This window comes from Macrobrachium rosenbergii, chromosome 14, assembly GCF_040412425.1.
Source record: "Macrobrachium rosenbergii isolate ZJJX-2024 chromosome 14, ASM4041242v1, whole genome shotgun sequence".
NCBI lineage: Eukaryota > Metazoa > Arthropoda > Malacostraca > Decapoda > Palaemonidae > Macrobrachium > Macrobrachium rosenbergii.
In genome coordinates, this window is record NC_089754.1 from 6,972,803 (window position 1) to 6,996,140 (window position 23,338).

At 47.2% G+C, this 23,338-nt stretch overlaps 1 protein-coding gene across 8 annotated transcripts in view; it reads left to right on the forward strand.

The window, feature by feature from the left end:
- Nucleotides 1-23,338, forward strand: part of LOC136845706 (formylglycine-generating enzyme) — a 113,423-nt gene that overhangs the window by 21,387 nt on the left and 68,698 nt on the right. For 6 of the 8 annotated variants that reach the window (XR_010855223.1, XM_067115866.1, XM_067115872.1 and 3 more), the window contains exon 2: nucleotides 19,992-20,441. Coding sequence is in view for 6 of the 8 variants with exons in the window: in XM_067115866.1 (XP_066971967.1) it covers nucleotides 20,013-20,441 (429 nt within the window). In the remaining 2 variants the exon portion in view is untranslated. Of the gene's footprint in view, nucleotides 1-18,714; nucleotides 18,881-19,991; nucleotides 20,442-23,338 lie in introns of all 8 variants that reach the window. The other 2 variants (XR_010855224.1, XM_067115867.1) reach the window with 1 other exon arrangement.

Consider the following 23,338-nt stretch of genomic DNA (forward strand, 5'->3'; position numbering starts at 1 on the left):
CGTTGCAACACGCTGTTCCACTGCCGCCTGGCTTCCTGGCTCCGTTCATGCGTGCTGGCCCCGCCTACATGGTGACGTCATCATACCCGTATGTGACTGTCGCTGCCCCCGTTGCCGACCCTGGCTTGTCCACGACCACGGTTCCTCGCCTGACGTTCCAGCCCGGCCCTTCGTCTGTTCCAGTCCCCATCCCATCGACCCTGGCGCGGCCTGACATGAATATCCACGCGGGGAGGTGGGCCTGCATTCCCGTTCCCACCCACTTTTGTTCCTGGCTGCTGGCGGCTGTCTCCACCCAGGCAAATGCTGGCTTGAGCTCCGCTGGTCTCTGCCGGGATGTGCCTTCTGCTGCAGCCCCTCCTGCTGTTCCTGAGTCTGCGGCCTCGCTCTCCTGGTTTGGGGACTGACGGCGTTCCTGAAGCAGATGGTGAAGAAGAAGAAGAAGAGGTCTAGGAAGGTGTCGTTGTCTTCATCTTCGTCTTCGTCATCATCGTCGTCTTTGTCTGCTGCCTCTTCTGTTTCTCCTTCCGAGGCTTCGCAGCCAAAAGAAGAAGAAGTCTGCCTCTCCCCCTGTAAGAAGCCTCGCTTTTGAAGCTTTCTAAGGGTCTGCCTCCTTCCACAGGGAAGGCAGTGGGATCTCTCGTCGGCTCTTCCCGATCCTCGGATCAGGGAACCGCTGCCCTGGCCTCTGGGTCATTGGCACTGGGAGCCAAGGGCGTGCAGACCAAGGCCTGCACTCCCCCCGCTGCGCCTAAGAAAATTCCTGCGTCGAAGGCCAGCGAGTCCGCGTCAGACACTCGTTCGCGAGCTGCTCTGAGTACCTGGGTCCCCAAGGAGACCCGGGTACCCCAGTCTGATACGGGAGAAACCTCTCGCCGTACAGACCAGGGCGTGGGGCGAGAGAAAGAGCCAGGGCATGCAGGTGCTCCGACTCTTCCTGCTGGCACTCCTTCAGGTGCCAAGTCAGGTTCCTGGGATAGTGCTTCAGCCCCGCGCGGCCGAATGCAAGGAGAGGTGGAGAAGAGGTCCCCTGCTCAGTCTTCCCGAGAGGCTACGGCCTCGAAGAAGGCTGGGGTGTGTCCAGAGGACAGCGCAAGCTCGTGCCAGCCAGCTGCGTGCTCGACTCCTCCCAGTCCCCGGCCACGTCCGCATGGCCAGCCTGGCTCGGGGGAGGCAAGTGCACGGCTCGGCTCTCGCGAGCCACTCCGCTCTCCTCGGGAGATTGCTTTGCCTGGGCTAAAGCAGTCTCCTCGACCCAGGAGCTCGTCATCACCACGGGTTGGTGACCGCTCTCGGCCCACTGCCTCTGCTGGTTCTGCCAGTAAAGCCAGTGGGAGCGCCCGATCTTCCTCACCTGTCCCCTCTGCCCCTTCGGTTTCTTCCAGGGGGCGCGAGTCAGAGAGGAGGAACTCCGGGGAGTGTTCTCCTCAGAGTTCTACTGCGTGGGGGTACGAACCTGGCTCGGTTCTCGGCTCGACCAGGTCTTATGTGCGCGTGGTTCAGGAAGGTCCACGGGGGTCTGCCGAGGTTCTCCCTCCTGCAGGGAGAGTAGTTCAGGAGGACCGCACTATGGAGGGACTCGAGGGTCCTCTGCCCCAGGATGCGGACACCCCCGAAATACAGAGGACTTTTGCGGAGGTTATCGCTCTGATTCGTCAGCACAATGACCTCAGGAAGGGACCATGGCCTCGTCTGTGGATCGTCCGTCGTGCCTCGAATCCTTCTGGGGTCCCAAGAAGGAACCCAAGGCCGGTGGGGCTGCCCGTGGTCCACGCTTGCTGAGGGTACTCGACCAGGTGCGGTCTTGTGTCTGGGCAAGACAGTTCACCGTTCGAGCCGCTCGGACAAGCTTCTTCCTCCTCCTCTGCCTCGACAGAAGCGCTTCTACACTCCAGTGGAAGGGCGTTACTGACTAAGCAGGTTGACCGGACCTGACTGCGTCTGGATCCGGGTCTGTCGTTGCAACAATTGACTGCAGAGAGTATCTCCTCTCTCAGCAAGAAGCTGCAACCCTGGAAGCCACCGCCATGGCGGCCTTCCAAGCAGTCTCCTGGCTCGATCTGTGGTCCTTCACAGTATCGAAGGTAGCTGCTTCCTCAGGCTCTATTGTACCGGGGGAGGACTCTGCCTTTGGGAGACTGTGCCAGTCGGTGGGTAGGGCTATCTCCTACCTCGCCCACCAGACTGTGAACCTGTGGGCGAACCTGGTGCTAAAGCGAAGGGATGCCGTTCTCTCTCGCTTCTCCAGGTCTGTAGGTCCCAAGTCAGCTATCGCCCTGCGGAATGGACCGTTGCTGGGTTCCTCCTCTCTCTTTCCCAGAGAGCTGGTGGACACCACGGTGGACAAGCGCCGTGCCGATGACAGCGACCAGCATGTCCACCAGGCAGTGGCTAAGACCTCCGGGTCTTCGCATTCCACTGCGGCCAGGCCTTCGGGCCAGCCTGGCACTTCCTCCGCCCCTAAGAAGTCCCAGTCTTCGAAAGGGTCCAAAGGAAACACCCAGTCTTCTTCTTCCTCGAGAAGGGGTTCCTCCCGCCCGTTTTCAGCCCACTTTCCCAAGCTGGTAAAGGGGCAAGGGTAAGAAGAAGGGAAACGCTAGGGGCAGCGTTCCCCAAAAAGCTGCCGAAGGTGGGGGGTTGCCTGTCGAGCCATTGGGCAACTTGGCAGCGACATGGGCCGAGACCTGGATGGTGGATGTCCTTCAGGAGGGATATCTACTACCCTCGAGTCTCGGCCTCCCCTCACCTACTCTCTGGTCCATCTCCAGACTTATGTTCCAGGATCGTCGAAGGACACCGCACTACAGCAAGAAGTGCAAGCCATGCTGAGCAAGGGTGCTGTAGAAGTCATGTCGGACCAGTCTCCAGGCTTTTACAGCCGTGTCTTTCTCGTGAGAGAAAGCCTCAGGGGATGGAGACCGGTCATAGACCTCTCTCCCTTGAACCGTTTCGTTCGCCAGACTCGGTTCACGATGGAAACAGCGCAAACCGTGCTGGCCTCCATCAGGGAGAACAACTTCATGCTTACGGTGGACCTGAAGGATGCTTATTTCCAAATACCCATTCATCCGTCCCCTCGCAAGTACCTCCGCTTCGTCCTCGGGGAGTCGGTCTTCCAATTCAGGGCACTTTGTTTTGGGCTCTCGACCGCTCCCCAGGTGTTCACGAGAGTATTCTCCCTCGTGTCAGCTTGGGCCCACTCGCACGGGATACGTCTTCTGAGGTATCTTGATGACTGGCTAGTCCTGGCGAGCTCCCGCTCGCAGTTGCTACAAGACAGGGATCAGCTCCTTGAGTTTTGCCGAGATCTAGGGATCGTGGTAAATCTGGAGAAGTCAGATCTCACCCCCAAGCAGAGGATAAAGTACCTGGGTATGCTGATAGATATGGTGGCAGCGAAAGTCTTTCCCTCGGACTCTCGTATCAGCAAGTTCAGGCAGGCAGCACAACTGTTCCTGTCACAGCAGGAGCAGCCAGCTCGGCAGTGGCAAGTCGTCATCGGTCACGTGTCGTCTTTGGAGAAGCTAGTACCTCACGGGTGTCCTCACCTGCGGTCTCTCCAGTAGAGACTAAAGGAGTATTGGTCCCAGTCCTAAGACCCCCAGTCCTTCCTCATCCCTCTTTCTGAGGAGGTGAGGAGGACCTTCAGCTGGTGGTCAAGCGACAGGAACCTCTTGATAGGAGTATCCTGCATACTCCCCCTCCGGACATGCTTCTGTTTTCGGATGCATTGACCGAGGATGAGCGCACACCTGGAGGAGTTGCTGACTTCGGGAGTGTGGCACTGAGAGAACGAACACCTGCACATCAACATCCTGGAACTCAAGGCGGCCTTCCTGGCCCTCCAAGAGTTCGGGATCGAAAGTGATGGGACACTCCGTGGTACTGATGGCGACAATACCATGGTAGTGGCATACGTCAACAAGCAGGGGACTGGTGTCCCACCAGCTTCATCAGTTGACGATGCAGGTGCGAGTGGGCCATGGCTCACTCGGTAGAGCTGTCTGCCAGGTACATTCAGGCAAGAGGAATGTCATGGCAGACAAGCTCAGCCGCCAGAACCAGGAGAGTAGGGACCGAATGGTCCCTCCATCAGGAAGTAGCGGAAAGGCTGTTTGACCTGTGGGGCATCCAGCCATCGATCTGTTCGCCACCCAGCACAACAGAAAGCTCCAGGTCTTCTCTTCTGTCGTGCTGGACCCATGGGCCGCTGCGGAGGACGCGTTCCAACACCCGTGGGACAATCTCGATGCATACGCCTTTCCCCCGTTCTGTCTGATTCGCCGAGTGATCAGCCGAGTGATGATCACCCCGAATCTCAGAATGACTCTGGTGGCACCCAAATGGCCCTAGGCCGTTTGGTACCCGGACCTGCTAGCTCTCCTCTCTGAGGGGCCGAGAGAGATTCCCCCCTGGCCCAACCTCCTGCGTCAACCTCACGCAGAGCGGTTCCACCTGGCAGTGCATTCCCTGTGTCTTCACAGCTGGAGGTTATCCACCATCTCTTGCGAGCTAGAGGCTTTTTGCGCCGTGCAGCAACAGAGATGGCTGGATACCTCAGAAGATCCTCCGCAGCGGTATACCAGGGAAAGTGGTCCGTCTTCTGTGGTTGGTGTCGTCGAAGGGGTACCTCTCCGGTCGGAGCTACTGTTCAGCAGGTCGTGGACTTCCTCGTCTTCCTTCGCCGAGAGAAGCTTCTCTCCGTTTCAGCTGTGAAAGGCTACTGCGCTGCACTCGGCCTAGTCTTACGGCTGAAAGGAGTAGACATCTCCTCCTCCTTCGAGATTTCTCTACTCATGAGAAGCTTCGAAAGGTCTTGCCCACCCAGGGATCTCAGGCCCCCTGCGTGGGACGTGACTCGCGTCCTAAGGAGCCTGACTTGTGCACTGTACGAGCCTTTACGAGAGTCGTCAGACAGGGATCTGACCCTCAAGACCGTCTTCTTGCTAGCCCTGGCATCGGCGAAGAGAGTTGGCAAGCTTCACGGACTTTCCTTTGATGTGAAACACTCGAGGGGATGGGGATCAGTTACGCTCGATTTCGTCCTGGATTTCGTAGCGAAGACTCAGAATCGCCGGTCCCTGACGCACGATTCGAGTCCTTCATGATCCTCCCTAGAGGACTCTGTAGGTAATGAACCAGACGAGATGCTACTGTGTCCTGTTAGAGTGCTGCAGCGCTATCTGAAAGAACTCGGCGCCTCCGGCCTGAGTGTCGGCGACTCTTTGTTAGCACTGGCTCAACCAAGAAAGAAGTGTCCAAGAACACCATCTCTTTTTGGCTTTATGAGACGATAAAGAGAGCGTACTCTGCTGCAGGAGAAGACGAGACTGGTACGCTTCGTCCGAGAGCTCACGAGGTCTGCAGCATTGGTCCGTCCCTCGCATTCCGGAAGAATATGTCAGTGTCACAGGTGCTGAAGGCGGGAGTGTGGTCCCAGCAGACTACCTTCACCTCCTTCTATCTCCGGGATGTTGCACACAAGTCTTTGGACACTTTTTCCTTGGGTCCTGTGGTGGCTGCTCAACAAGTTGTGTAGCATATCCAGCTTCTCTAACAGGACAGGTTTCATCTCGCCTAAGTTGTACAGTTGTGATTGGGAGATTGAATGTGGAGTGACTGGCCTCTCTTCTTTCTCCCCATCCTGGCTCTCTTCCCACGGGCAGGAGCGGGCGTGCCGTTACAAGCTGGATCTGGCGATCGAGGCAGGTAAGCACATAACGGAGCTCCCGTTCTATTTCTGTTCAGGTTAATAGAAGCAACCCCACTCCTTCCTCTTGCAAGGGAGGAAGGAGACCATGACTATAAGACAAACCCAATGCTTGTATTTGCCTTATTGTCATCCGACGTCAAATTCTTTCTAGCCTACTTTGCATGAACTGACGTCCCTCTTTCATGCAAAGGGGACCCAGAAGTCTGACAACTGATCTTCCATTTCTTACAACCTGATCTTTTGTCAGAGGCAGTTTTTCCCTTCCTCGCTCTCCACGACCAGGAAGGGAAGACAAGTTGGTGAACTCCAGTCAGTTCAGAGACTTTTTCAGATTCCTCCCTCCAATCAGTGAGTCTCCTAATGTAAAGGACTGAGGGTTTGTATATTGTGTCGGAACAAATAACAATTTTTAAAGTAAATTGTATTTTTCCTAACTATTCAAACCTGAGGTCCTTTACACTTTATGCCCACCTAATGCCACCCCTCAATCTGTACCTGGACCGAAAGGCAAATTGGAATGTTTACATCTGGGCAGGCGGTACTCCCGCCTCCCGGACAGTAGTTAACTGCCTAACCACCTTGTTTGAAGTTCAACGGCTGTTTCCAGCCTACGCCTGAAAGTAATCCCTAATGTAAAGGACCTCGGTTTGTATAGTTAGGAAAAATACAATTTACTTTAAAAATTGTTATTTTTAGGATGAGGATGAAACAAGACCCCCTTTCTTGCGTAAATCTTGATATGTTGTTAAAATTACACCTGAGCTTTATGAGGACTGCTGTCCTCATTGGCAGGGACAGTGTGTTTGCGTCAGGTTCCTTGATCTTCTGACTAGCTGACCATTGTGGTATGTTACGATTGTACTGCTCATTGGAGCAGTGTTAATCCTTGGTATGGGCCACATAGGCCAGGTATTTGGATTTCCATGAGTCCAAGAAATAATTCAAGAAATAATTTTGGATTACTGGATTATTAGCTTCCCTGACAAATCTGGGGAAATTAGTTTTGCTAAGAACATGGCTGCCATTTACCTTATATAAAACATTGAAAGGTTTGTTTCCATCTATGGTTAATATTGAGTTGAGAAGGATCTTCTCACAACCTTTTGGTGCTCTATATTATTGCTTGTGTATGAAAGTTAACTATCTTTTCATTTCATTTTATTCTTGAAATCCCAACAACGTGTAGCTGTTGTGTTGTTCCTTTTGTTAATATTCATATATGTTCTGTGCTGCTCAGTGTGCTTTTCATGATTTCTTCCTGTCTCTCCACATGTAAACCAAATTCGTTCGATATCCCGACTTTGTCCTTTTCCTTTATTTTACCAAGTTTGTTTTTACAATATGATTTATGGGTAGTATTGGCCAATATGTCATGAATTGTAACAGTTGCATTCTATATAAGTAACTTACCCAGTAATTACTTAGCTAAGAGTTTCTCCTCAAACAGCAGCTAGAATTTTGAATTCCGTGGTTGCGATTCTTTCGTTAGTGTAGGTGACAAGACCCTGCCCACTTTCTGGGTAAGAGAGAGGAACAACCCAGCCAAAAGCTCAGTTTGTTTCTGCTGCTTGTAGAGTCCACACACTGTGTTGACAAAACAGCTTGGTTTTGAACACTGGTTTTCTTCCCATTTGGTGAAATATTTTGTTACAGTAGCCTTTCGGCATTGTTATCTAGACATTGTTTTTTCAGTATTTTGACATTTATAATGATTGTTGACTTGACAACTAGTTAGGTATGTCCGACACTATCTCTTCTAGTTTCCGGGCATTGCAGCAAAGACTGCAATACCTAGATGACTAAATTGACTTATGACTCTCATACCCTTTGCACCAATTGCAGAGGGCAGGTTTGTTCAATCAATTTAACTTTTGATGAATGCAGGGATTGGGGGGAACAAAAATGGAAGACCCTAGCTTCTCATTTAGCGAAGTTAGAGAGGGACCGGAAGAGAAAAGCGGCAGCTAAAGCCGGTGGGAAAATGGTTGGTCAGACTTTTAACTCCTAAACTTAGTAGAACTGACATTCCTGTTGTTCCTTCCCCTCCTTCCTCAATTCATTCTCCTAAACCACCTACTCCTTCTCCTGGCTCCCACACTTCCAAACTCAATCGCTTCATCAGTCTCAAGAATAAGTTTGACCAAAGGTGGAATTTGGTGGTAAGTACAGTGGTCCGGTTGGAAGCGTCAGTGCATGCCCTTATGGATAAGTTTGAAAAAGTGAGAAAAATTATGAAAATGAAGAGTGTTAGTGGAGGAGGTGGCTGCTTGTCCCACTGATTCTCCTAGGCAACGGTCACCTCCATACTCCCCTCTAATGGGAGGAGGCATACCGGTTCCCCAGGGGAGGTCAGTGGGGTCTGCCCACAGACAGTCGCCCCCTCGGTTGCAACAAGAGCAGCCGCTGGAAAGGAGTTTTGGGCGTTCATCGGTTTTCTTCTAGTTTGGAGGAGTCTTCGCCTAAGAAAAGGTGCCTATGGCGCCTTTCCGACGAGTCTTGCCCACTTAAGAGACAGTCCTTGTTCAGAGATCAGTCTCTGCCTCTCCCCAGTAAGTGGGATAGCCCCGAGTGCTTCTCCTCTCCTCAACACTAGGATCGAGTGTATCGACATTCTTCTTCGTCTTGGAGGCGTTCTCCTTCTGGCTCCAAGCTCCCTGCTTTCGCAAGAGAGGCTCCATTCCTCGTATAAGTACCCTGATTTCGGCCGAGTATCCTGATTTGACTGAACGTCTTTTTTACGCTGAGGGCAGTGAAGCTGCCGAGCACCCCGAAGTAGCCAGGCGTTCTGAAGCAGCCAAGCACCCTGAAGCAGCGAGCGCCCTGTAGCAACCAAGCACCCTGTAGCAGCCGAGCGCCCTGAAGCGCTCAAGCTCCCTGAAGCGGCCGATCACTCAGTGTTGATGGAGAGTTCTTCAACATCCCCCAAGTGCTCTAAGACTCCTAAAGTCCGTATTTTATCTGTGCAGAAAAATGCAAGTTCATCAGTGGCATTAGCACCAGTTCTGTCTACTTTTTCTTTTGCCTTAGATCCGTCACTGGCTCCTTTACAGCGTCAGTTTGACAGTGCGTTAAAACTTCTTCAGAAGCCTTCAACTCCAGCAACATCTGCACCAAATCCTGTTTTGTTTCCGATCTCCTCAGACGACAAAGATGTTGACCAGGACTCGCCCTCAACTCCATACGCATCCCTGCTCAGATTCCTACTTCAGAATATCCCGGACTTTTTCACTCCTGCGACTCCTACATCTCCAGCTTCACAGTTTATGATGAGTAATCAGCCATCAGATTCATTTAAGCTCCCAAAAGTGGTTCTCTCCTCCTCGTCAAAGAAAGCCTTACGTGAAGTGGAGAACTGGCTTTCTGAGAAATTGAACAAGGAAAGGCCTGCTTTAGCATTCTGCCCTCCCATCTTGCATGTATGAGCTACTTATCCTACATGACGGGAGAAGCTCCTTCCCTGGGAGTGGCTGCCTCCTCCCAGGGGGACTTCTCAGGCTTCATCGACGCAGGACGTAGATCTACTTTGTCTTCTGCCAAGGTTTTCTTCTCAGCGCAAGAAATAGATAATTTATTGAAAAGCCTTTTTAAATCATTTGAAGTGTTAAGCTTTCTTGACTGGTGCATAGAAGCTGTGGCCAAGAAAATTAACTATCCCTCTCTTTTGAAAGATGACTCTCCGGAGCTTCTTAACTTACTTTCCTGTGCTGGCAAGGCAGTTAGAGATGGTGCTCAGGAATTAGCTGCTCTTTATGCTATGGCCATACTCAACAAACGAGAGCTCTGGGTTTTTTTCACATCTAAGGGTGTAACATATCAGAAATCGGCTCCTCTTCAGCCATGGCCCTTTCACGGGGCAAACAAACTCCAGTCCAGGTCTTGAGGTGCAGTTAGGTTCACATCTCGAGAGATCAAGAAGTCTGCAACGAAGTCAGCCGCTCACAATTGAGAATGCAGTCCTCCATGCTTCAGTCGGTGCCAGGCTACATCTCTTCTGGGACAGATGAAGTATGAAAGGGGTGGATCAGTGGATAGTAAAAGTGCTAAAGGAGGGATATTCCATCCCTTTCAGGGAGAGGCCGCCCTTGACCAACACTCCCGTCGTATTGACGGCTTACTCCATAGGATCGGAGAGATATTCGGCCCCCTCTAAAGAGGTTTCCTCTATTCTCAACAAGGAAGCTATAGAAGAAGTCAAGAATTTTGAGTCGAGGGGTTGCTGCAACTAAACTATTCGTGGTGCCCTAGTCTTCAGGAGGATGGAAACCAGTGCTCGATGTAAGTGCGTTAAATGTGTTCATAGAGAAGACAAAATTCAATATGGAAACTACTCATTCTGTTTTGCATCCATCCGTCAGGGAGACTGGATGATCTCCCTCGACATGGAAGATGCATACTTTCACATTCTGATTTGTGCACTGTACAGGTAGATTCAAGAAAGTACCTCAGGTTTGTGTACAAGGATCAAGTATCTCAGCTCTGAGCACTTTGTTTCAGCCTCTCAACTGCCCCATAGGTATTCACCTGAGCACTCGCTCTCCTGGCGGGGTGGCTTCATCTAGCGGGAGTAAACATCTTGCTCTACCTGGACAATTGGCGGCTCCACATGGCCACGAAGCAGTGTTGCATGGAGGACCTACAGAAGACACTAGTATTGATTCAAGAATTAGGACTATTACTCAATCACAAGAAGTCACAGATGACCCCCTCCCAAAGGATTCTTTATTTAGGAATCCAGATAGATTCTCTGAGTTTTTGGGCTTCTCTGTCCCTCAAGAGAGTGGAAGACTGTCCGAGGAAAATAGATCTGTTCCTATGCCTTCACTCTTGCTCCGCCACTCAATGGATGAGTCTCTTGGGTACTCTGGCTTCTCTAGGACAATTTATCAGACTAGGGAGGCTTCACATGAGACAGCTCCAGTTTTACCTAAGAGCTTGTTGGGATCGGAAAGTGCATCAAGACCATCACTTCTTTCCGATAACTTCCAAGATAAAGGAGGACCTGCATTGGTGGAGGTCCAAAGAAAGATTGATGGAAGGGAAATCTTTCCTCCTGGTGAACCCTGACCTAGACTTTTTTTCCGACACATCGGATACAGGTTAGGTAGCTCTTGTCGCGAACCTAGAAGTCTCCAGGAAATGGTCCCTCAAGGGGAAAGAGCTACATATCAACTCAAAGGAATTAAAAGCAGTATACCTGGGACTACAACACTTCGCAACAGAGGTCTGCAACAAGACGGTAACAGTCCGTGCAGACAACACCATGGCCTTGTCATATATAAAACAGCAGGGGGAATTCACTCGTTCTCTCTCTCTGCGAGATAGCGAGAGATCTCCTATGCTGGGCGGACCAGAACCAGACCCGACTGGTCACTTGGTTCATTCATGGCAAGTGCAATGCTTTGCTGGACAAATTGAGCCATCAAAAACAATTCCTCTCTATGGTACGGAATGGACACTAGATTCTTGGGTATGTGCCAGCCTGTGGATTCTGTGGGGACAACTGACCATAGACTTGTCCAAGAATCACCGACTACCTCTGTTCTGCTCCCCCTTTCCGGACTCCCTAGCATGGGTGACGGATGCGATGAGCCAAAATTGGTCCAACCTGGATCTTTATGGCTTCCCACCATTCAGAAGGATCAGAGAATTACTGAGGAAATTTCATTCACATCACAACTTAAGGATGACCCTTGTGGCCCCCTTTTGGCCACTGGAGTGGTTCCTGGACCTGCTTGATCTCCTTGTAGATTTCCCAAGACTCCTCCCGGAGATTCCAAGTCTTCTCAGACAACCCCACTTCAGGAAGTTCCGTCAAGGTCTATCCACTCTGGCCCTGACAGGCTTTCAATTGTCAGCAAGCTCATTCGAGCTAAAGGATTTTCTAAATCAATGGTGGAGACTAGCTCCAAATGTAGACGTAACTCTTCCAACCAAGTCTACCAGGCAAAGTGGTCAATATTTAGGCTTTGGTGCCGAAGAAACAACGTTTCTTCTTCTCAAACATCTGTCGCTCAAATAGCGGACTTCCTGCATTATTTGAAATGTACTAAGGACCTGTCTGCTCCTACAATTAAGGGATATAGAGTAGTGCTTAGCTCTGCTTTCCATCATAGAGGGCTTGACATTTCTACTAATCAGGATTTGTCTGACCTTATTAGGTCTTTTAATATCCCCAAGTCCAGAAACGAGGAGTCTTTCTCATGGAATCTGGACGTAGTCCTTAAGTGGCTTACTAGTTCATGTTTTGAACCCATGCGCTCTTCCTCTCTAAGGGGTCTAACAAGGAAGACTATTTTTCTCGTGGCTCTGGCCACTGCAGAGAGGATCGGTGAACTTCACACAATCAACAAGAGGATCAGATTTTCTCAGGGATTCAGTTTGTTCCTTTTCTTTAGGCTTCTTAGCAAAGAACGAAAACCTATTGCATCCTTGGCCTTGTTCTTTTGCAGTTAAAAGCTTATCAGATATTCTAGATATGGGAGAGGAAGAAAGAGACCTGTGCCCAATGAGAGCCCCCAGGTACTATTTACATTGTACCAAGAAGATTAGAGGACAGTTTAGTAATCTGTGGTGTTCTGTGAAAAATCCTCCTAGACCCTTGTCGAGAACGCCATTTCTTTCTTCTTGAGGGCTCTCATCATGGAGTCACACTCCCAAATAGCAGAGAAAGTTAGAGCACACGGTGTCAGGCAGTTGTTACTTTGGTAGCTTTTAAGCATAACCTTTCCCTCTCCGCAATCTTGCAAGCAACATATTGGAGGTGTAAATTAGTGTTTGCGATGCACTATTTACAAGACGTCAAGACAATTTACGAGAATTGCATTACCTTGGGACCTGTGTCTGTAGCTGGTGGAGGAAGTGTAGGAAGTACCCCTTTCTCATTTTTTGCCTCCTTGCCTTGAACATGGTGTTGAGTCCTAGGGGAGCCTGGGGGTTACTAAGTACCTGGAGTGCCCACCAGTTTTAGTGTTGGGCAGTGGTCATGTATTTTAATTTATTTTTTATGTTTTTTTAAATATTTGGTGTAGGTGACTTTGTTGTCTGGTATTTGTGTTTTTTTGGTACTGTGCCCTGGGCAGGGGCAGGTATGTATGCTTTGTCGGCCTTTGGTAATCACCTTCGTTGCAAAGCCTTTGCTATACTTCATCAGCCTTCAGAGTACTCCTTCGCTGCGAAGTTTCCCACTTCAGTAGAGGCGCTTCATGGCTACTGCACCATGCCGCTACAGGTTGAGATGAGCGCCAACCAGAGGCAGTATCTACCTGCTCTCTCACCAGGTAAGGAACAACAAGCATTTTTTTCAATGCTAGCCTAAATTTTGTTCCCTCAAGTTCGGTAACTTTATCAGTATTTTAAAAACCTTTATCTTGTCCATGATTCCTAACACCTTTCAGTGTGGAATCAGCTGAGTAATTGCTGGGTAAGTTACTTATATAAAATTACTTTTTTTATGATAAAATAAAGTTTTACCATAACGATTACCTAACAATTATGATAGCTGATCAGTTCCTAACGATTGCAGCGCTTTTAAGCCATCCTGCTCGGTAGTCGTTGTACTGGTGGGAGTCAGTTTGTATTCTGCAATAAACACCGGTAACTGGTGTTGCCATCTACTGGCCATCCTGAAGTACAATATTGGAAGTTTGAATTTCTTTCAGGTAGTACTTGCACTTGAGTTGGGTAAAATTAATTTGTTGAAGACTTTAATGGAGAAGTCTAATGTGCCTAGTGCATTGAAGTGTTGTGCCATCTGAGAGAAGGGTTTTTGTCCCAGCAGGACCCAGACAGAGTTCACTGTCCCACTCCCCTGCACCGGGAGAAGACATAGAGGGACTTTACAGGACTTTGGGCCTCTTGGGTCTTTGCCTCATTCTATTTCGATCGCTCCTAATTCCCTCCGCTGTTTCACCTAGTCTACAGTGCCTCAGCAGAGCCTGTAGACGGCGGACCACCACGGAAAAGGTGCCATGTCGTTCCCAGCAGTACTGGAATCTTCCAGGAGAAGAGTCAGGGAGCCTCTTTTTTTGCCCACAAGCGCATTCCTCTCTCGACGGCGCAAATGACGCTCGTCGGCTTCCGAGTCGGAGAGACCATTGAAAAGGTCGTTGAAGGTTGGGCTATTTGTCCCTTCCTCCATTGAAAAGGTCGAGGGATGCAGTGTGTGCCTCTGGCGCCAGGTGCGCTTGACATATCTTCCAGTTCATCGGACGATTAAACCTTACATCAACCACCAGTTAAGAAACGGACTTCCCGCTTTCATCTCTTCCGCCTCCTGCAGCTCTCAAGACATTGGCTACGCCCTGTGCCCCTCCGGGTTCGCGAGCACCTTCTGCTCAGTGGGAGGGTGCTGCTGCCTCCCCTCCAGCGGATCTCCGAGTGTCGCCTCTCGCGCCTGAAGCGCCACTTGCGCCCAGGGCGCCAATCGTTCCTCCTTCAGGAATTCCGCCGCGTCCTCGGTCTTCCACTTCAGACGACGTCTTGGGTCCTCTTAGGAGGCAATTAGATGATATTGTTTAATTAAGGGAGTGCAACCAGCGACCCCAGCGCCTTCCACGCCTGTTCAACCAACAACCCCATCGCCTGCCGCTTCTGTGCCTGCTGTACCTGGTTTGTCCCCAGTTTCGTCGGAAGAGGAAGTCCCAGAAGAGGAATCTACTTTTTATTCGGCATATACTAACCTGCTTAGGTGTCTGTGGACCACTTATCCCAAATGCTTCGTTGCTCCTTCACCTAAGCCTCTGCAGTCCATTTTTTGTATGAGAAGGCCGAGGCCTGATCTGATCGTTCCCAAACTGTCTTTATCGAAGGCGATCACGGCTCCCTGCATAGGCCTCGATGTGTGGTTGGCTGCCAAGAGAGATTCGGAAAAAGCAAATTTCGCATTTCCTCCTTCCAAGTTGCAGAGTAAGAGATACCAATTCTATGTTACTGGGGAAGCTCCGTCCCTGGGAGTTTCTGCCTCCTCCCAGGGGGACTTCTTTAGTTTAGTGGACGCCAATAGAAGATCGGCTTTCTCATCAGCTAAAGTTTTCTTCTCTTCCTCAGAAATGGACCATCTCGTCAAGAACCTCTTCAAGGTGCTAGAGATCCTCAGTCTTTTAGATTGGACTGTGGGTGTCTTAGCATCCAAGATTGAGAACTGCCCTGACATCCCAGAGGACGTGACGTCGAAACTTGTGAGTTTCTTGTCTTGTGGAGACAAGTCTGTGAGGGACGCAGCGGACGAGTTAGTCTCCCTTTACGCTTTAGGAGTCTTCAAGAAAAGGGAACTCTGGTGCTCGTTCGTTACCAGAGGGGTCACCACCACTCAGAAATCTGCCTTGCTCTTCGCTCCCTTGGTCAAAGAACATCTCTTTCCAGAAGAGTTGATCAGGGATATTGCTTCTTCCCTCGAGAAGACGTCGACCAATGACCTGCTCGCCCAGTTCTTCAAGAAGCCACAGCCAACAACGACAGCCCCGACCAAGTCGGCATCTCCTCTTCAACTCTTTCGAGGGGGCAAGTCTTGTCCTTACCACAGACCCAGGACCAACCTGCGCCCCCCATACAAGTCCAAGTCCAAGTCTTCTTCCAAACCCAACACCAAGTGAGTCCTCTTTCCTTCGCCCAACAGACTGAGCCAGGCTGCAGCTTTTTTGGAGGGAATGGGCTCGTTGCGATGCGGAAGCTTGGGTTGTCCAAGTCCTTCGCTTTGTTTATGTAATTCCCTTCAAAGAACCTCCACCTTTGACTTGCAAGCCTCTTCCATTGTCCGCTTACTCTCCAGGATCAGACAAATTTCTTGCCTTGAGTCTGGAAGTAGAAGCTCTTCTCCTCAAATCAGCGATCGAGGAAGTTCAAGATCCGTCGTTGCCAGGGTTCTACAATCGTCTCTTCATAGTTACCAAGACCTCAGGCGGTTGGAGACCGGTTTGGGATGTCAGCGCCCTCAACCAGTTCATGTCCAAGACTTAGTTCGCTATGGAGACCCCTCAGTCCGGTCTATCGTCTCTTCGGAAGGGGGACTGGATGGTCTCCCTGGACATGGAGGACGCATACTTACACGTCCCCATCCATCAGGATTCGAGGAAGTTCCTTCGCTTCATGTTCCAAGGAAGAGTCTTCCATTTCAAAGCAATGTGCTTCAGACTCTCAACAGCCCCTCAAGTCTTCACACGAGTCCTCGCCCCACTGGGCAAATGGCTACATCTATTGGGTGTAAATGTGTCCCTTTATCTGGACGACTGGCTTCTCCGTTCCTCCTCGGAAAGTCTGTGCTTAGAGGACCTAAGGAGGACACTCGCTTTGGCAAACATTCTGGGACTCATCATCAACCTGCCAAAGTCGCAACTAATTCCCAGTCAGAGTATTCTTTATTTGGGGATGACTCTGAACTCTCTAGTTTTTTGGGTTTTTCTCTCCCCGAAAAGAGTACAGAGTTGTCTCCAAACCGTCCGACATTTCAGGAGCCGAAGGGAATGCTCGGCCCAGGAGTGGATGAGTCTACTAGGGACCTTGTCGTCGGTGGAAAAATTCGTGAGATTGGGTTGCCTCCACCTGAGACCTTTTCAGTTCTTCCTGGAACAAGTTTGGTCCAGGAACTCTCCTTTTCCCAGACTTTTATCATCACAGAAGCTATCAAGCAAGATCTTCATTGGTGGCTGTCAGAGGAGAGACTCTTAGAAGGCCTGAATCTTTCTCCTCCCATCCCCACTGTACAATTCTTCTCCAACGCATTCGGACGTTGGTTGGAGAGCCCTGCTGGAAGGTTCCAAGGTATTGGGACTCTGGTCGGAATCCCAGAAGGCTCTCCACATCAATCACAAAGAGCTTCTGGCTATTCACCTGGGTCTCCTGGCTTTTTCGGACAGAATCAAGGGCCAGACTGTGGTCATTCATGCGGACAACACCACAGCACCAGCTTACATCTGCAAGCAAGGTGCCCCCATTCATTCTCCCTGTACCAACTTACAAGAGAACTCCTCCTTTGGGCGAACTCGCTACCAGTTTGCATTGTTCCAAGATTTGTCCAAGGGAAATGAAATGTCATAGTGGACGAGCTCAGCAGGAGAAATCAGGTCCTTCCTTCAGAATGGACCCTGGACCAGCCAGCATGCTCTTCCCGTTTTGTTCGCCGGTTCCAGATCCACAGGCTTGGTCAGTGGATGCAATGCTGCTCGATTGGTCGGACCTAGACCTTTACGCCTTTCCCCCCTTCGGGATGATAAGGCAAGTCATCAACAAGGTGATGAACCACCAGAACGTCTCCATGACTCTGATTGCGCCGTTCTGGCCAAGGAAGGAGTGGTTTCCGGACCTAGTCAGGCTCCTTCAGGACTACCCGAGATCTCTTCCAATCAAGAAGCATCTTCTCAGACAGCCCCACTTTCGCAAGTTTCATTAGGGGTTGTCTACGCTGGACCTTACAGGCTTCAGACTGTCAGGAAACTCGCTAGGAAGAAGGGCTTTTCAAGATGAGCTGCGGAAGCAATTGCAAAGTGCAGAAGGAAATCTTCTAACAGGCTGTACCAGTCCAAGTGGACAGTCTTCAGAAGATGGTGTAAGAAGAATAAGATCTCTTCTTCTTTGACCTCTATTGCACAGATAGCGGACTTCCTTCTGTTCCTCAGGGACGAACGTTAGCTAGCCGTCTCCACTGTTAGAGGATACAGTGCCATGCTATCCTCAGTCTTTAAACATCGTGATCTTGATCTCACTAATAATGAGGATTTGACCGATCTGGTTAGGTCATTCGAACCACCAAGACTTCCTCTCCTCCTCTCACTTGGAATCTGGACGTCGTCCTAAAATGGCTCTCATCTCCCTCATTCGAGCCTCTCCGTTCTGCTTCTCTGAAGAACCTTACGAAGAAGACTTCCTGTTTGCCATAGCATCTGCAAAGAGAGTCAGCGAGCTACACGCAGTAGAGAAGAAGGTAGGCTTTGCTCAAGATGATGCCCTTTACTCCCTCATTCCAAAGTTTTTCGCCAAGAATGAGAACCCTTTGGTCCCCTCGCCGCCCTAGTAGGACCAGAAGAAGACGAGAGAGAACTGTGTCCCGTCAGAGCTCTTAGATACTACTTGCATAGGACGGAGAAAATTAGGGGTCCTTCTCCTAGACTTTGGTGCTCCGTTCGGAACCCTCTTAAACCTCTCTCAAAGAATGCAATCTCATTCTTCCTCAGGAACCTCATTATTGAAGCACACACACAAATACGAGAAGAGGACATCCGTCTGCTCAAAGTTAAAAGTTCACGAAGTCAGGGCAGTGGCAACTTCCACAGCATTTAAACACAATCTGTCACTTAATGCTATTATTCAAAATACTTTCTGGAGGTCCAGATCAGTATTTGCGGTACATTACTTGAAGGATTTGGAGATGGTCTTTAGTGATTCCTTCTCCCTCGGACCTTTGTCCGTGGCTGGCATGGTAGTAGGTGAAACATCGTAGGAATTGGCCTATTTTATTCCTTCTTTTAATATTTTTCTTTTTATCTTGTATATTGGTTGTCGGTTATGGGAAGCGGGGGGTTAGTGCCACCCTGAGGTGTCCTCCAATCGTTTATTGTATATAGGTGGAAGGGTTTTTGGTTTATTTAGGTTTTGGTGTCGCAATTGTATGTCTGGTCTTTAGCCTAGGGCAAGGGCAAACTTGTTTATTTCTCTGCAAGTCTCCGGAGCAATCCATGACTTCAGGGATTCCATCCCAGTAGAAGCACTCTGTGGACTACCTTCCACACTTTCTACTAGTAAGAGGAGCACCGACCAGAGGCAGTACCTTCCTGCAGTAGCTCCCTTATGAGGTAAGGATCACAAGCAGTATTTTATACTGTTATATGGACTGAATTATTTGCCTATATGGATTGGTTCTATCTAATCCATGCCCTCCTCCTTCAGTAGTGAGTCAGCTATCATAATTGTTAGGTAATCGTTATGGTAAAAATGAGATTTTTATAGTAAAATTAAGTTTTACCATACTTACCTAATAATTATGTGTCATAACCCACCCTTCCTCCCCTCAGGTGGATAGTGTGGCAGGCACAGAAATTGACTCACCAGTACGTGATCCTTGGGACTACCGAGTGGGATGGCAGTAGATGGCGACACCAGTTACCGGCAATTGCAGTACAATCGCGTGCAATTTAAAAGCGCTGCCGTTAGGAACTGATCAGCTATCATAATTGTTAGGTAAGTATGGTAAAACTTAATTTTATTATAAAAATCTCATTTTTATATATACTTACCCAATAATTACAGATGGAGCCGTCCTACTCCCTGCGCATGGACATTTAAGCATAAACAAATTGAGCTTTTGGCTGGGTTGTTCCTTTTTTTACCGTGAAAGTGGGCGGGGTCTCGTCATCTACACTAACAAAAGAATCGCTACCGCGGAATTCAAAATTATAGCTGCTGTTCAAGTAGAAACTCTAGCTAAGCATATAGAAAACTTTATTTTATCATGAAAATGTCATATTTGCCTTATGTGGGGGAGACAGGAAGAAGAAATCATGAGAAATGCATCAAGCAGCACAAAAGAGGTAATGATGTTAATAATTGGAACAATGCAGTAGCCACGCATTGTTGAGATTTTTACCATTGAATGAATTTTAGGGATAGTAAACTGTTTGATAAAAGCAATAATATAAAGCACTGCAGGTTTGCAAAGGAATTCCTAATTAACTCAATACTAATGTTACCTGGAAAAAATCATTTGTGCTTTAGACAAGATAAGTGCAAGCTGTGTTCGTAGAGAAACTGAGCTCTCCAAATTTATCAGGGAAGCTAATAGCCTAATCTAGACTTACTACTGTACTTGGACTTATTACTTGGACTGATGGAAAGCCTAATAATTGACCTACATGACTCACACCCAGGAAGAATACCCCAATTAAGCAGCAGATGGACAGCATAACTGCAACAAACTAGAATGATCTCGTAGTCAGAAGAGCAAGTTCGAATCTGATATAAATATCCTGTCCTTGTGGAAATTTTTATATAGTTTCATTCCCTCTGATGAGGACTGAAAATTCTGGAGTGTAATATAACAGTAATGCTTACCAAGATTTACACACAGGAAAAGTGTTGTATTTTATCCCCATAAAAACCAATATTTTACACAATGGGTCCAACTTCCTGCATTGCACATTGATTTCTTGTACAGATAGCAGAAAATCAGAGAAGTATTTTAGATAGCATAAATCTCTTTCATGGGGCAATTACTTGCCTCTATCAAAATCCCTTTTGATTCTCTCTAATTTTTTAAAGTCCTTGTCTATATCATATCAATCCTTTTTTTCAGGTGCAAGTGAAGAGTCCAAAAATGACAGGGGCATTCATTTTTGTGATAGTTATAGCTTTGTCGCTTTATATGGTGACTAACAGTGAATTAGAAGAACAGTGTAGTTTGGAAGGAGACACTGAAACAAAAACTGGGAGTGGATGTGGATGTGCTGGGGCAAACAGAGAAAAATCTGAAGATTCAGGTGCTGAAAAAAATGAACAATCAGAAGGGAAACCAAGCTGGAAATACAGTGAAAGTGCCAATATTCCTTCTGATATTGTTCGAACTCATCAGATGCTGAAGATACCTGGAGGAAAGTTTATTATGGGTACCAATCATCCCCATTTTGAGGCAGATGGGGAACAACCAGCTAGATGGGTAGAAATTGATTCATTTTATATGGATGTGTATGAAGTATCTAATGCAGAATTTCAACTCTTCATCCAAGCTACTGGATATACAACAGAGGTTTGTTACTGCAGTTTAAAGAAAGTCTTCTAATTGGTGTGTTTGTCAGATTTTAATCATGTAACAACCAATATTACACACATTTGCATGTTAAATCAACTAACTGTATAACACAGGTATACTATTTTTCTTTCATATAGTGTTATTGTAGGTTCTTATTGTTGATTTTACCCATAGTAAGTGGAAACATGTAGTTGTTCCTGTTCCTATGGGACTACTGTACAAACCAGAACATTTTATGTAGGAGTATTTTTCACTGTGAGCTTGATTAGTCAGTGAAAATTAGTAACAAGGTAGTTAACTGTTAGTAGGAGGGATGTGGGGGAAACCCCCCTTCGTCAGCCATCAACCAGCACTTTTTCAGTTGCTGCTATCAAGTTAAAACATCTTTCATATTGCAGTACACTCCCTGAACACCTGAATTAGCCCTGGTCACCTGACCAGCCCGAACATAACCCCACTCATTTAACTACATTGTTAAAAAATTTTAACTGCCAACGCATTACCAACGCTGCAGGTAAACATTGTTTACTGAGTTACCTGCCCACCGATGGCAACCCTGCTATTTGCACCGGTCGGCAGAAACCCCCCCTCCTTTCCAATCGCATTCTGTTCGCTCGCCTGACAGGACGCATAGGACGCATCCTGTTGCTAGCGAACTTTATTGGTCTCTCAGCCCAACCCCCCACATAGGTTGTGAGAGTGATTTAAGTGACCTTGGCTTCTTTTTGGATTACGTTTTGGACTTCTCTTTGGAATTGTTGGATACCTGAAACATTGACGAATTCAGCTGTAAGTATGGACTCCACAGCTAAAGACAAGAATTCCTCCATCAACCAGAAACCATCCTCGGCTGCCTCGCTCCCCGATCAACCTGCCGGAGATGTAGAGAAAAAGCTTTGATCTTTCTCAGCCTGCAAAAGAAGGATGAGTACCCTCAAACATGATGGACATTCTCTATGCATTAGGTGTAGGAAAGTTCTGTGTAGTATAGATAAGAGATGTGATGAATGTAGGGACTGGTCGAACGACCGGATGGAAGCATATGTCAAGCACAGAAACTCGTTAGCTTCTAAGAGTAAACGCAAGTTACCCATTGAATCTAAAGTTGAAGAATCTGAGGACTTGGAGTCAGTACTTTTTAGGAAATTAGAGGAAAGGTTGTCATCAAGTATGACTAGTTTGTTTACAAACTTAACCCTTAAACGCCGAGCCTCTATTTACAAAAGTGTCTGTTGTATGCGAAATTCGGGAGTGAGCGCCGACTTAAGCGGAAAAAAGTTTTTTCAAAAATCACAGCACGCTTAGTTTTTAAGATTAAGAGTTCATTTTTGGCTCCTTTTTTTGTCATTGCCTGAAGTTTAGTATGCAGCCATCAGAAATGAAAAAAAATATCATTGTCATATATAAATATTGAAATGTATGACAGCACAAAAAAAAAATTTCATATATAATTGTATACAAATCGCACTGTGAGCAAAACGGTTAAAGCTAACGAGTTTTTTTCTTTGTATTGTACACTAAATTGCGATGATTTTGGTATATAACAAATTGTAAAACGATCAAAGCAACACAGAGAAAATATTATCACAAAATGATGCATGAATTTGTAACGCCATGGACGTAAAAAAAAAGTTTTTTTTCAAAAATTCACCATAAATCGAAATATTGTGCTAGAGACTTCTGGTTTGCTGCAAAATGAAGGTAATTGATTGAATATTACTAGGCTGTAAGTGTTTTAGCTTGCAATTGCAGTTTTCGACCATTTCGGTTGAGTTAAAGTTGACCGAAGGTAGAATTTTTTCTATTTATCGTGATTTATATGAAAATATTTCAAAACTGATAAAAGCTATAACCATGAGTTATATTTTGTTGTATTCTACATGAAAATGCACACATTTTCATATATAAAACTTTATGTAACGACTAATATAAAACGTTGCAAACATTACGAGAAAGTGAGGAAAGAATTTCTGAGATGTTCGGCTGAGTTACTGCGCGGACGTAAGGAAAAAGTTTTGTTCAAAAATTCACCATAAATCGAAATATTGTGCTAGAGACTTCCAATTTGTTGCAAAATGAAGGTAAATGATTAAATATTACTAGAATGTAAGAGTTTTAGCTTACAATTGCGTTTTTGTACCATTTCGGTCGAGTCAAAGTTGACCGAAAGCTGAAATTTTGGCGCTTATCGTGATTTATATGAAAATATTTCGAAACTGATAAAAGCTACAACCATGAGTTATTTTTTGTTGTATTCTACATGAAATTGCGCACATTTTCATATATAAAACTTTATGTAACGACTAATATAAAACGGTGCAAACATTACGACAAAGTGACAAAAGAATTTCCGAGATGTTCGGCCGAGTTACCACGAGCGGACGTAAGGAAAATGTGTTTTTTTTTTTTTCAAAAATTCACCATAAATCAAAATATTGTGCTAGAGACTTCCAATTTGTTGCAAAATGAAGATAAATGTTTGACTGTTACTAGAATGTAAGAGTTTTAGCTTACAATTGTGTTTTCCGACCATTTCGGTCGAGTTAAATTTGACCGAAAGTTGAAATTTTGGCACTTATTGTGATTTATATGACAATATTTCAAAACCAATAAAAGCTACAACCATGGGTTGTTTTTTTTTGTATTTTACATGAAATTGCGCACATTTTCATATATGTAAAACTTTATTTAACGGCTAATATAAAATGGTGCAAAAATTACGACAACATGTAAAGAATTTCTGAAATTTTTTCGGCAGAGTTACCAGTTTTCTTTTTTGTGGGCATAAGGAAAAAGTTTTTTCAAAAATTCACCATAAATCGAAATATTGTGCTAGAGACTTCCAGTGTGTTGCAAAATGAAGGTACATGACTGAATATTACTAGAATGTAAGA